The sequence below is a fragment of the Daktulosphaira vitifoliae genome, unplaced genomic scaffold (assembly GCF_025091365.1).
Source record: "Daktulosphaira vitifoliae isolate Bord-2020 unplaced genomic scaffold, ASM2509136v1 Scaffold_3, whole genome shotgun sequence".
Classification (NCBI taxonomy): Eukaryota; Metazoa; Arthropoda; class Insecta; order Hemiptera; family Phylloxeridae; genus Daktulosphaira; species Daktulosphaira vitifoliae.
The window spans coordinates 19,478,106-19,492,304 of record NW_026099574.1 but is presented as its reverse complement, the minus strand read 5'-3'; the positions used below and the strand labels follow the sequence as shown (position 1 = coordinate 19,492,304).

The 14,199-nt window shown below is 28.7% G+C and overlaps 1 protein-coding gene across 1 annotated transcript in view; it reads right to left on the bottom strand.

Annotated features, from left to right (window-relative positions):
- Positions 1-1,147: 1,147 nt before the first annotated feature.
- Positions 1,148-14,199, bottom strand: part of LOC126901628 (uncharacterized) — a 19,563-nt gene continuing 6,511 nt past the window's right edge. The window contains exon 2 of the mRNA XM_050678251.1: positions 1,148-2,232. Within this exon, the coding sequence (XP_050534208.1) occupies positions 1,258-2,190 (933 nt within the window). The 5' untranslated portion in view covers positions 2,191-2,232 and the 3' untranslated portion in view covers positions 1,148-1,257. The remainder of the gene's footprint in view (positions 2,233-14,199) is intronic.

Genomic DNA, 14,199 nt, shown 5'->3' with positions numbered 1-14,199 from the left:
AGAAGTCGGCTTTTCTCTACACACCAACTACTTCTTTTAGATACACAGCTGATATCTCGTCAAAAAAAGAAACCTTTAAAAATATTTAATGTAACCTTACCTAACAAACATTGTTCGTATTTGAGAGTTGATTTGACAGTTTATAAATTGTAAATATTCGTTTATCATTACGTATAAAGAACAAGTGTAAGCAATTTTTTGCACTGGCGAATGGAACGTAGAAAATCGTTGTGTTGATTAATGGTGTTCATTGATACAAGATATATCAAAGCTTCCCATTTTTTTAACTAGAAAAATAGTCTGAAAATCTTTGACGAGATTCTCTAAAATTAGAAAGTCTTAAAGCTAAAAATCATATAATATATGATTTTCAATTAATATTATATAGTAGGGTAACATCACCAATAAATGAACACTACTAGTGAACGAATGCAACTAAGTTTTTTACTAAATAATGTTCTAAACAAATTGTAACATGTTACCATTGTAGCCGGTTAGTAGTTTTTACAAAAAGAAAATATCTAAATTGAGTTTTATTTTATTACAACAATTTGATTTTATATCATTAATTATTCATTCACTGATAAATTCAAATATTTAACATAAATAATATTATAATATTTATAGTATTTTAATTATATCATTTTTACGTTATAATTATAGAAAATTTTCCAGAAAACAAATATTTATTATCTGTATGAGTGTACATCAAAATAAAAATTAACAAAGAATTTAAGAAAAATGAAAAACTCTTAACTGTTCTTTTACTGGTTAAGTCACTCTATATATAATATAATATATTATATTATATAGTTGTAAAAAGAACGGTATAAAGTTCGACTTAATTATATTGACTGATTTACTTAAATTTATTTAATCTTACACTCTACGGAAACATTTAGTTGTATATATTATATAAATAATAAAAAAAAATATGACTGATATATTATTAATAACGTTTATTATAACAAAATAATATACATAAAAACATATTGAAATTGTTAACAATGTTCTTGATAACAAAATATAAATTATTATATTTTGATGCCAAGAACATTGTTATATTTCTATATAACAACATACAAAAAATATACAGCAATATACTTGACAACAACATTTATTCAACAAATAACAAATAGAATAAAAATGTGATAAACAGTTAAAAAAACATATCTTCGCTTCCACAGATAAAACATAATGAGATATTTCTCAATAGCAAGCACACGTTATATTAACACCATGCACTTGTATAAGTGATCAGTTGCCTAGTATCCATGAAGTAATCTCACTAAGACTATAGGTAGGATAAAAGTCGTGTGCTTGGGATGGATCATTAAGTACTGCAAAATGTGAGTAGGCAGGCCGACTCGTTCCACTCACATGCTGATCAAGAACTTCAGACCGTCTAGGCTGTGCAATCAGCGGCTTCGTAGCTCTGGGAGTTGGTTTTACTCGCATTACCGGTTTGTCCTTAACGATCGCCTTTCTAGATGTCTTGGAAAATACCAATAAAAAACAAGGCCTCGAGTTTTTCTCTAATGGTTCATGACAACAAGATCCTTCCGACACGCGAAACACGACCACTGCCTTAAGTTCATCGCCCAGTCTGTTGTTACCGGTACACTTGACGGCTGGGGACATCTTAAGCGCGTTCGATAACTTCGGCGTCGCGTTTATGTCGTACTCGCGCTTGGTAAGCAGATAGGAAGTGACATCACTCATACGACATCCTTTTAAAACGAAACGCTTGTCGTGTTCGTCGAACTGAAGAGAATTCCTAGCGCCTACGGAGAAAACTGAGTAGTATTGATACCCATCGAATGTCTCCAACGACAAGCTGTCATCGTTCGATACAATCATTTTCATGAAGCGCATTTCATCGTCAGGACATAACAATTGCAGCGCGTTTTTAGGTTTAGTGAACAACTCGACGACGAGCTGAAAAATGTCTTTCACTGGCAGTTGCTGGTTCGAAACACGTTCGCTCTGAATTTGCCAATGGGCGAAATCGGAAATTTCACGGACATCAACAGCGAAGGATAATTTGCCGAAGTCGCCAATTGTCTTGAAGTAACGCCGAAGAAATAGCCACTGATATTTCCGGTACATCTCAAAATACTTGGCGTTGGATGCGAGTAAAACCAACTGCATCTCCAGAGCGTATTGCTCTTGGCTAGGAGAAGCCGTCATAATCTTTCTTGTAGTTTGGATGTAAAAACAAAACGTATTGAACTGAAAACAAATTACAAAAATGTATCAACGGTAAAAGAAAATACAGCCTCTTATACATGAAATGGTTGCTAACCGATGCAAGTATTTTGGCCAGAAACGAATAAATAAAATATAGTAATAACAATAGTTAATTACAAATTATTAGCAGCCAACTACTATTCAAGATATATTTTATTTAACATATAGTAATTCTATGAGCCAGCATAGTTTGAGATTGCTTGAATCTGTATGTTTATTACGAGCATTGAATTAACATAAAATGTATATTATACTTATTGATTATTATATCAAAAAGGCTGTTTATATTTTAAAGTAATTATAACTAAATTATCATTATACAAGTTTGCGAATATATTGTAAAATAAATCGATTAAATAATTGTATATTTTATGTATATGTAAAATAAAATAAAATAAAAATAGTACTACATTTAATTTTCAGGTAAAATATTTATAATTAGTGTAAGAAAAATATTCCTATGTGAACAAATATATAAATAAATGTTGATTTATTACTTAACGCATATTCACACATTTTTTATTGTATAATAATTTTATGTCTCTATTATTTACAAACTGTAAATACACTCTAAATCGACTATAATCGTTTGTAGTTGATATGAAATTAATTAACAACATTTATTGAAGCCGGCGGTTAGCATTAATTAGTAAATTAAACATTTAACCACCGACTATTTATTAAAACATGTATAGTTTTATCGGTAATTACACACTTCCAAAACAGATTTTTTTTAGATCGACCGAATTTGAGTTTGAAGCTGGCTATGCAAAATAAATATTTGATCGTATGAGTTTTGTAGTACTTTCAAATGTGTTTTATTATAAAATTAAATTACACTAACTTTATCGACGTATAAAATGATAAGCAAAGTCTATGGTAAATTTTTAATAAAACATATATAAAAGAGTGATTGTTTACTTAAGAGTAACTATAAAATGTAACATTTATTAAATACTTCAAAGTAATCCGTTTATTCTTTCAAGGAATATTTAAAGAAAACCTTGTTTATCTTTTAACTCAAACATTTTTGATTGAGTACAGTTTTTATTTAAGTTTCAACATTTAATGATGTTATAAAAGACATACGATCACCAAAATGTTTTAATCCAACGTGAGTACCTTAATAAAATGCAAGATGGTTAGAAAGTTAAAACTCGAGGAATTTAATTTTGATTTTCAAAAACTGGAATTTGTCTAACTGTATTTATCTTGACAAAATTGTGTCATAATGAAAACACATTAATTCTTCAACCTATTACTTTATGGTATAAACCTTATTTATTAGATCAGAAAAAGGTATCGTTCTTTAGTCGTTAAATCACTTAATCCTGATACATTTTACAGACCAAATAGATTTACTTAGCAGTAATTGACACAAGCGTTTTCAAGAGGAAAAAAGGAGAAGTTAGACTCTCACTTTCATATTTTATTATTATACATATATATATATATATATATATATATATATATATATTAAAATTTAAATACAATTATTATACAAAAGGATACTATTACAAAAGTGTTTCTCTCTATAAATGTCTACGTCATTGTTCAGTAAGAAACATTATTACAATAATATTTATAAATTTCAATCATAAAAATATATAACACAAATGGATATTATCTCAAAATATAATAAACTATTTGCTTTTAGGAAAAAAAAATTAAATATTTGACGTGTTTGTTTAGTAAATATTTTTCTGTTTTTGTTGACAAATATAAACTAGTATAAGACATTTGTTTTATGCACACATTTTTTACTGTTTTTAGTAAAGAACAACGTTTATTCTGTTATATAAGTAATCAAAGATTTAACTAGAATTGATAAACAAAATGTATGTTTTTAATTGTTAATTTATTTAATTATTTATATGATTTCAATTACAATTAATCTTCGAAAGAATATCTACACTAAACCATAACGGATATTTAAAGTACTATTTAAATAAAAGTTTTAACGGGATTTTCTTATTGAGAAATGATTGCAAACTCAAGTCTTCATTACATAAAAGTGTGTATGACATTTACAAATTAAATAAAAAGTATTTTGCAAAAATCTAAGCATTTTACTTAAAACATTGAATTTTAATTAAGTTTATATACAGCAAGACATAAATGATAGAATCATATCGATTCGAATAACGATTCAATTAATACCATTAAACAATAGTTAACTTACAATTTATTGAACCTTGGAAACTGTGTAGTAAATTTTAACGTAAGGGATTTTTTCAGTTAATATATTTAAAATTTATGCATGATAATTGACACATTAGATTAGATTCATAAAATAAATTTTAATAATATAAATTAAACAATTAACCACGAGCATTGTTAATTTAAAGTAATAATTATAATTTGTTGTAATCAAATAAAAATTTTTTTTTTATTTCTATGAAATCGATGTTTATATTTTTTGTATCAAATACCAAGTAAGTATTTATGTATAGAAATATAGATAAGGTCTCAAACATTCCAGCAATGTATCAAACTTTGTACATACATTTTATTTAATTTGAAAAATAAAAGGAGACCTTACTTTAAACATACACCTAAGATACCGGAAAGAATAAAATCAACTCTTCAAAAAAAAAAAAATAAAATAAATAAGTAATAATTACTAATCTCATGAAATTCAGCCAATATAAATAATGTCGAGCCAGGATTAAACATCTTAAAGAACTTTTAATCCATTAAATATTTTGAGTTGTAATTCATTTGTTTAACAATTAACAAGTATGTTCCGATTTACAGTGTCGAATTTACGCGTATTGTTTAACAAATATTTAATAACGAAAAATGTTTTTACTTATTACGAAAAAGTGTTCAGTGTATCAACAAATTTTTAGGTGAAGTTGCACGCGACGAATCGTGTCGCTGTTTTTTGTTAACATCAGATATGTATAATAGGGTGCCCCTTATTTATAAAATTTAAAAATTACAAAGTGCCACCCCCAAGAATTATTCCAATACATGAAAAAATAAATTGTACAAAATTTGGAGACGATTGGTCAACTCTAAGACGATTTTAGAAAAATTAAAAACAAAAAAAGACAATGTTTTGAAATTTAGTTTTAAACAATTACAAAAATACCATCCTCGAGATAACCTTAAAGAACTTTTAGAATTGGTCATAATATCTTTTGGTGAAACACCTTTACATGGAATTTATTTTAAAATTCCTGGCCCAATCCATCATACTCGTTGGATGGCCAAGGCCATTTATTCTTTGAATATTTTTTTGTTTCGGGGCCAATTTGAATTGTCAATCAAAGAGTTAAATAATATTCGTTCATTATGTATTTTTATTACAAGTTTATATAGTTTCTGATTGTACATAAATTTATAAGTTAACATTATTTTAGCTTCAATGTCAAGTTGAGACGGTATTAATTTTACTCTGATGTGTTTTTTTTAAATTAAAATTTAAAAAATTGTAGGTTTTGAATAGTAAATAATAGAAAAAATGTCGAATTAAAAATTTATAGAAAATTAAATTAAAAACAACGGTTAAATGAATTTTTTTTTGTTTTTACAATGAACTATTTGTAGCGACCAAAACATACGCAACGAATATTCTCGAATGTTCTCGTTATCAAAAACCTTCGAGAAACTTCGATAACGCCATAGATAACCTACGCGGGTATAGAATATTCTAGAATTAGCGAGNAAATTTTTGTATATATACTTTTTATAGAAAAATTGTATACCTACACAAAAATCCAATTAAACTTTTTCGCAAAAGCTAAAGTTTTTGAGATAGACAAAAAAAAAACTAAAAAATCACCTTTGGGGGGTTAAAAATAACCCTGGGGCCCGTCTTAGAGTTGACCAATCGTCTCCAAATTTTGTACAATTTATTTTTTCATGTATTGGAATAATTCTAGGGGGTGGCACTTTGTAATATTAAAAAAAAAAAACCTCTCATGTAGCTAAGGGTCACCCTAATGTATAATGACATTATATATATAATTAATCATGTATAACTACTCAGCCAAACTAAATTGCAATTGATTAAAATATTTTGACTCAACTACAAAGTGAAAACGAATTATTTTTCTTAATGGTACTCCAAATGGGCATTGAACATTTGGAATATTAGCAAGTTAATCAGCATGTGAGTGGCATACATAATAATAATAAAAAATAAAATTTTATTGATAATCAACAGGGTTGTAGCTTTAATGCTTCATTTAGTTTACCAAAAAAACATGTAGAAGAAATAGAAAAATATTATTAAAACTTGCGCCATAAATGTATAAATCATATCCAATAAATACATGTGGTGTAACAAATATCAACGACTTAATTTCTAATTTAACTTATGATGAAGTCATAGATGATGAGAAACAATTAAAAACTATTGCTAAAGGTAATATTAAAATTATGATTGGTGACAAACATTGATTCAGATATACTTTAAAAGTACTCGAAAAAAAAAATTAAATTTGGTATTACAAATATAAATCGTATTTTAATCAGAGGATTACAACCCGGGACTAAAAGATACGAAATTAAAAGGTTCCTGGCAAATAATGGTCATTATGCAAGTGATATAACTTAGATTCAAATTAGGAAAAAAATAAATCCTAATGACAAAAATAATGAAAAAACAATAGTAAAATTACCTTTATTTTGCATATACCATGATCATCGATATAACAATAAAGAAATAACGACTTAATTAGTTTATGTTATCATCAAAGTATAATCTCCAAAAAAAAATAACAATTTGCTATAGTATAAGGATCGTCAAGTCTTTGAACATACTCAAAATTATTGTTATAAAGAATTTATCTATGCAAAATGTGGTGGAGAACATAAAACAGAAGATTACTCAAAACCGTTGAAGTTAAAATTAAAATGTGTCAATTTTGGAGAATTTCACACCGCCAATTGGAAAGGCTGTTCAGCTTATAAGAAAGCAGAAGAAAAAGCCCTACCAAAAAACAACTGCAGTGCAAGGTTTTCAGCAGAAACCTGCGAAAACTTAAACATCAAATGTTTTCTACGCTAAAATAATTGGTAGTTGTAATGAAAATAACGTTATTTTTAAAAAAACAACCATTACAGCCGGTTGAATATGATGACTCAACTCTGATGGAAATTTGATGAACCCTTACAACAAAATCATTAACAAATATAACATGTAAATTTGATAAGTTAGAAAGCAACCAATTTAAATCTATAAATCATAATAAATAGAATAAATTAATCGTACATTACGTAAGCCTTCTAAGCTATCATAGATACATTTTACCCCATGGACTCTTTTAAGAATAAAAGATTATAACATTTATATTACCTTAATCCCAAGCAATAAAGCACGTGGTGGTACAGCAGTTATTTTAAAACAATGCATCAAACATTTTAAGCTTAAAAAAAATTTAGCAATGCACATACAAGCATCAAAAGTCAGAGTCATTAATGAGAATAATGATTTCTCAGTTTCGTCAATTTATTGTCCACTTTGAAGAGGCATTAACATTAATAAATTCAATGAGTTTTTCGAACCATTAGGCAACTATTTTACTGTAGGTGGTGATTATAACGCTAAACATACTCACTGGGAATTAAGACTAATGATCGCCAAAGGACATGCATTATTAAAATCAGCTAATTATAACAGAACTGAGTTTATTTCTACTAGAAAACCAACTTACTGTCCAAGTGACTCAAATAAAATTTCTGATCTTAAGATTTTTTTGTAATTAAAAGTAACTCTTCTAATAATGTTCTAGCAGAAGAGCTGATAGATCTGTCGTCTGATTACATTCCTGCATTATTAACACTAATTCACATGTCATATTAAAAATAAACAGACAGAATGGAATATTTTTAGAATGGCCCTAAAAAAAAATTATTATACTTTCCAAATGGTTCTTCTTCTTCTTCTTCCTCGCCTTAATCCCAACTACTTGAAGTCGGCCACCCTTATCCCAAACTTCCACTTGACACGATCTCCCACATCATCTACGCTCACGTCAGCTGTCTTCATATCGCATTCAATAGCATCCCTCCATCTCTTTTTTGGTCTTCCTCTACCTCTTCTTCCTTCAACATTCATTTCAATAATTGTTCTTACAGTTTCCGATTCTTCTCTCCTCATAACATGACCAAATCATCTAAGTCTATTTTCTCTCATCTTATCTATAATTGACGCTACACCTATACTCCCTCTTATATGCTCGTTTCTTATTCTATTTTTTCTAGTCACTCCACTCATCCATCTAAGCATTCTCATTCTCTGCGCTACTTTCTTATCAACCGCCCAACACTCTGAACCATATATCATAGCTGGCTTTATTATAGTCTTGTAAAATTTACCTTTCAGCCTCATTGGAATTCTTTTATCGCATAGGACGCCAGACGCTTTTCTCCACTTCAACCATCCGCACTTAATTCTGTGTCTTACATCCTCGTCAATACCACCACTCTTTTGCACAACTGACCCTAAATACTTAAAACTCTCCACCTCTCCAATCACGTCCTCGCCTATTGTCACTGACCTTCTCATTTCACCTACCTCGTGTTACTTTTCCAAACGGTTGAAAACAGTAAATGACATAGAAAAAATAGTTAGTATAAATCAACTTATGATATTTTTGAAGTGTCAAAAGAGCTGCACCAGAATCTTGCAAAGATATCATGAGATAATTTATTCAGCAGAGATAAAAGAACTTATTCGGCAAAAAGGCAGAGCTACAAAAAAGTGGCACACAACACGTTATTTAGCAGATAAAACTGAATCGTTTATGCAAAGTACTTCGTAAAATAATCAAAGAAATCAAAAATAATACATTTAAAACATATTTGAACGGTTTATCTTTTACAGTTTCTAGCGATTACTCTTTATGGAAGACTACAAGAAAAATGAAAAGTCCTCGGGCTTAAATGCCTCCTAATGAAAGAAGATGGTTCGTGGGCACGTAGTGGTATGGACAATGCACAAGTATAGGCTCTTCATTTAGAACATGTTTTTCAACCAAACGACATAAAGTCTGAACTTGATTAAGTACAATATCAACCATTAAACAAAAGCAACTATCGATCCAAATATCAACTTTAAAAAGTCACCGGGTTATGTTGAAATCAGCTTTCATGTCCTAAAATATTTATCAAAGAAAGCCACTATTTATCTAATACATATTTACAATGCTATAATACGCTCATTTTATATTCTAGAACAATGAAAAAAGGCGCCTATAACTATTAATAGAAGAAAACAACTTATACCATATCATCAAATTGGGTTTAGAAACAAACATTCAACCATAGATTAAATTCATCGTGTTACAAACGTAATAAGTATCGCGTTTGAAGCAAAGAAATATTATTGCGGAGTATTCCTTGACATAGCCCAGACTTTTGATAAAGTCTTTAACTGATTGGAAACATACAGCAGCTGGAGTTCCATAAGGTAGAGTATTAAATACTATATTATATTTACTTTACACAGCCGACATTCCAACAAAACTAACCTAACAACCGCTATGTTTCCAGATGATACTGAAATACAAACAACTCATATAGATCAACGGATGGTGATTGGGCGGTTTCTATATGCGTGAAACTTTGAAAGATCAAGGGAAATTATGAAAAGTCAATACACGTAAATTTTACATAACGTAAAACATGCGAAATTCCTATAATTTTAAATCAACAAATTATCCCACAAAATGATTCAGCTAAATATCTGGGAACGATGCACCTCATATGCTTTAACTGGAACTACCATGTTTGCTAGAAAAGACTGCAGATAAAAGATAAACTGCTCAAACACTATTGTCTAATTAGAAAACATTCTGAGCTATCACTAAAGAACAAATGACTGTTATACGTAATAATCATAAAATCCATCTAGACTAACGGAATTCAATTGTAGGGTTTGTGCCAGTAAGTCCAACACAGGGGTTATATAACGCTGTCAAAATATCGCTCTTCGTATGATCATCGCGACTTCCCAAATGATAGAAATTATGTTATTCAACGTGATATGATGTTGTCAACCGTAGCCAAGGCTGGATCAAGGGGGGGATATAGCCCCTGGGCCCCGAGTTTAAAGGGGCCCTAACGTCTTGACTGGATTTTTTCATTTAAAATGGCATCAAATAAATACAAGAATTATTTATAATTTTCAAATTTATGAAATTTGAAAATGGACTTTAATACTTTATTACCAACACACAATTAATTATAATGTCCGTGGCTTATCGCATTTGTGTGTTTGACTCTCAATACTTTATCCTCGTAATCTAATGTGCTCCCGATTCGCCGATGCGATAAAAATATCCGGTCGATGAGCGACGACACACTATTACCAATCGGTATCACCAATCTATCAACATTAAACCATATATTTTTGAGAAATGCGATGTTAACTTAATATTGTGATATAAATAGTTTTTAAACCACACACACTTTTTATAATAAAAAACCGTACTTCTCAGTTCTGATTATATTAACGTAAACGACAGTTGCTCTTGTGAGGTTAATAATCATGTCACCTCGAAAATATAAATCTGGTGCTTTTAAACGAAAAATTCAGAAAACTAAAAAAGAAGGGGAAGCAAAAATTCCTAAATTATCCAATTACTTTCATCCAATAGAAAATACTGAATTGGAGTCAAAAATGAATAAAGAAATTGACACAAACGCTGATGAATTATTTGATAAAAGCATTGATGCATTATTTCACACAAACACTAATGAAGTAAATATAATTTAATTAATTTAAATTATTTGATTATGACTTATATTATGAACAATTAAAAGAAATTTTATTTAAATATTAAAACTATTTTGTATAAAATAAATATAAATAGAAAATGTTGACGGAGTTCGAAATTAACAAAGATCTTGCATTGCGGCCGAAAATGAGTGAAGCTGTCCTAGAAGAATGTATAAAATTAGGACTAGCATATTTCCAAAATAAAGACAACGGGTTTTCAGCTTCCATGCAAAAATATAATAATCAAAAAAGGTATTTTTCTAGTAAACTTTTTATACGAACTTTGGTAAATGGAGAGAAACACGAATGGTTATGGTTGATGTACTCTGAATCAACAGGCAACGTATTTTGCTTTGTCTGTATGTTATTTAGTGATAATAGATCTGTGTTAAATCCTTTTGTAAAAAATGGATTTTAAAATTGGAAAAAGAGCGATGAAAAAATTAGTGGTCATGAAAGCAGTTCCATTCACCAAGTATGCACGATGAAATGGCTTCATCGTTTGAATAATAAAAATAATATTAATAAAAATTTAATAAAACAATTAGAAATAGAAGAAAGCTATTGGATAGATATTTTAAAACGTGTTGTTGAAGTTATTCGTTTTATCTCATTACGAGGTCTTGCATTTAGAGGTAGTCATGAAGTAATTAGAGTAACGGATAATGGTAATTATTTAGGAATACTTGAGTTGCTTGCTAAATTTGATCCTTTGTTAAAAGTACATATTGAAAATTATGGTAACAAAGGCAAAGGTAGTGTGTCTTACATATCAAAAACAATTTGTGAAGAACTTATTGGTATCATGTCGTTAAAAGTATTTGATCACATAGTTGAAGAAATTATCAAATCAAAGTATTTTGGTATTGTCGTTGATTCAACTCCAGATCCTGCTCATATTGATCAGCTGTCGATTATCATACGTTATTGTTTAAATGGTGCAGTGCATGAACGGTTTCTTGGTTTTGTTCCTTTTCATAGTCACACAGGTGAAGCTTTAGCTGTGATTGTTTTGGAATTTCTCAAACGAAGTGGTATTCATACTGCCAACTGTCGAGCGAAAACTTATGATAATGCTGCCTATATGTGTGGGCGATATTGTGGGCTGCAAGCTCAAATTAAATAAATTAATGATTTAGCATTTTATGTCCCATGTGTTGCTCATTCTTTGAATTTAGTTGGAGATTGCAGTGCAAAAGAATGTTTAGAAGCAATTAATTTTTTTTCAATTCTTCAAAAATTATATGCATTTTTTGGGATGTATTATTAAGAAACAGTAGAAAAATAGTAAGACATTAAAAAACATCTCAAGTACACGATGGTCTTGTCGTGATGATGCTATAGAAGCATTAGCTGGTAACTATGAAGAGGTATATAACACGTTAACTGAAATTTCTAAAGATATGGATGAAAATGCTGATACTCGTCACGAGGCCGATTCAATTAAGAAAAAGTTAATAATATTAGAAACAGCTTTTATGACTATTTTTTGGAAACGTGTATTAGGCAGATTTAATGTAACAAGTATTTATTTACAAAGAACTAAAATTGATATGGTTACTGGTAATAGTATGCTACAATCGTTGGTAAAATTTGTTGATGAACTTCGAAATGATTTTGACGCTATTGAAGATGAAGCAAAAATATTGAGTCTCTCAGTTAGTAAAGAATGGTCTGATGGAGGAAAAAATAAACGTAACATTATTCAAACATATTCAGATGGTACTACAGGTCATGAAAGTTTAAAAGGTAGAAATAAATTTAGAGTCAATACTTTAGAGTCAAGTCTTGGAAAACAAAAAATTAATAAAAAAACCCAATCAACATGTTAAAATTTATTGTTGAAGATAATCTTTCGGGCGTTTTCCCACATATTTATGTTGCTTTCCGAATTTTTTTAAGTATACCAGTCATCAATTGTGAAAGTGAACGATATTTTTCTGCACTATCAATAATTAAAAATAAATACCGTTGAATCAAGGTTGACATCTCTATTAATACTTTCTATAGAATGTGACCTGACAATGAATATTTCATTTGAAGATGTTGTAAGAAAATTTGCTGCATTAAAATCCAGAAAAAAGTTTTTAAAAAATGATTTGATTAAAAGTGTATTTATATATATTCATTTATAAAAATAAACTGAACTTATTCTAATATATATTTATTACAAATAACTAAATCTGAAAAAAAACCTATTTTTAGTAAAAGGGCCTCACTAAAAGTAATAGCCCCCCTTATATCATAACCATAATCCGGCCCTGACCGTAGCAGATGAAGTCACTCGGTTTACACGTAGACATATATCAATGTTAGAAAACCATGAAAACCTAGTGGCAATTCAACTATTAGACAGTACCAATAACTAAGTCGTCTAAAACGCGTCAAATGATTTGACTTTAACTTTGATGCGAAGCTGAGAAGGTACTTTTAAATTTATAAATACTTATTTTACAATTTAAATATTATTTTATTATTATTAGACTAAGTTAGGTACCACATCACTGGATGTTGTATTTGTATGTATATATAAATTAATTAGTATATATTAATTACATATTTATAAAAAAAACATTTAATTATAATGATTAAGATTCATGATTGTTTCAATAAAAGGTGCAATAGGGTAATTAAAAAAAAAAAATCAAATATTTTGTGTTACTTTTTTTAAAAATTCTTAAAAAAAGGTCTTAGAAAATAACTAAAATACAGTTATACTAAAAGTTTAAAAATATTAAAAAAACATTTTTTATTATTTTTTCTTATTTGAGACAATTAGTAAAAGAATGCTTTTTGCGTTATTCAAAATTGTGAAAATTATTTTAAAAAATAATAATACAAAATATTTAATAGATCTTAAGTTATAAAAAAAAACCCAGCACAGGGGGGTCGCGGCACAGTGATGCCGTGGTATAGTTGGATCAAGTATAATGATATCTGACAGTGATTAAAATCACTATCAAAAATAAACGCTTCGATGCAAATCTTTAGATAGTGTTTAATTTTAAAAAAATTGGTGTTTTATTCCAAAAGCTACTTGATCTGCTATTTCCTTATTAATATTCTGATTAAGATAAAGTATGTCGAAGGAAAAAGGGTTTATTAAAAAATATTATTTCTCATAAAAAAATTGTGTGGATCCATAAACTTTTCAATAAGTTATAGCATTATAAAGTTAAATATAATATAAATAATAAAATCGAGAATTTTCACAC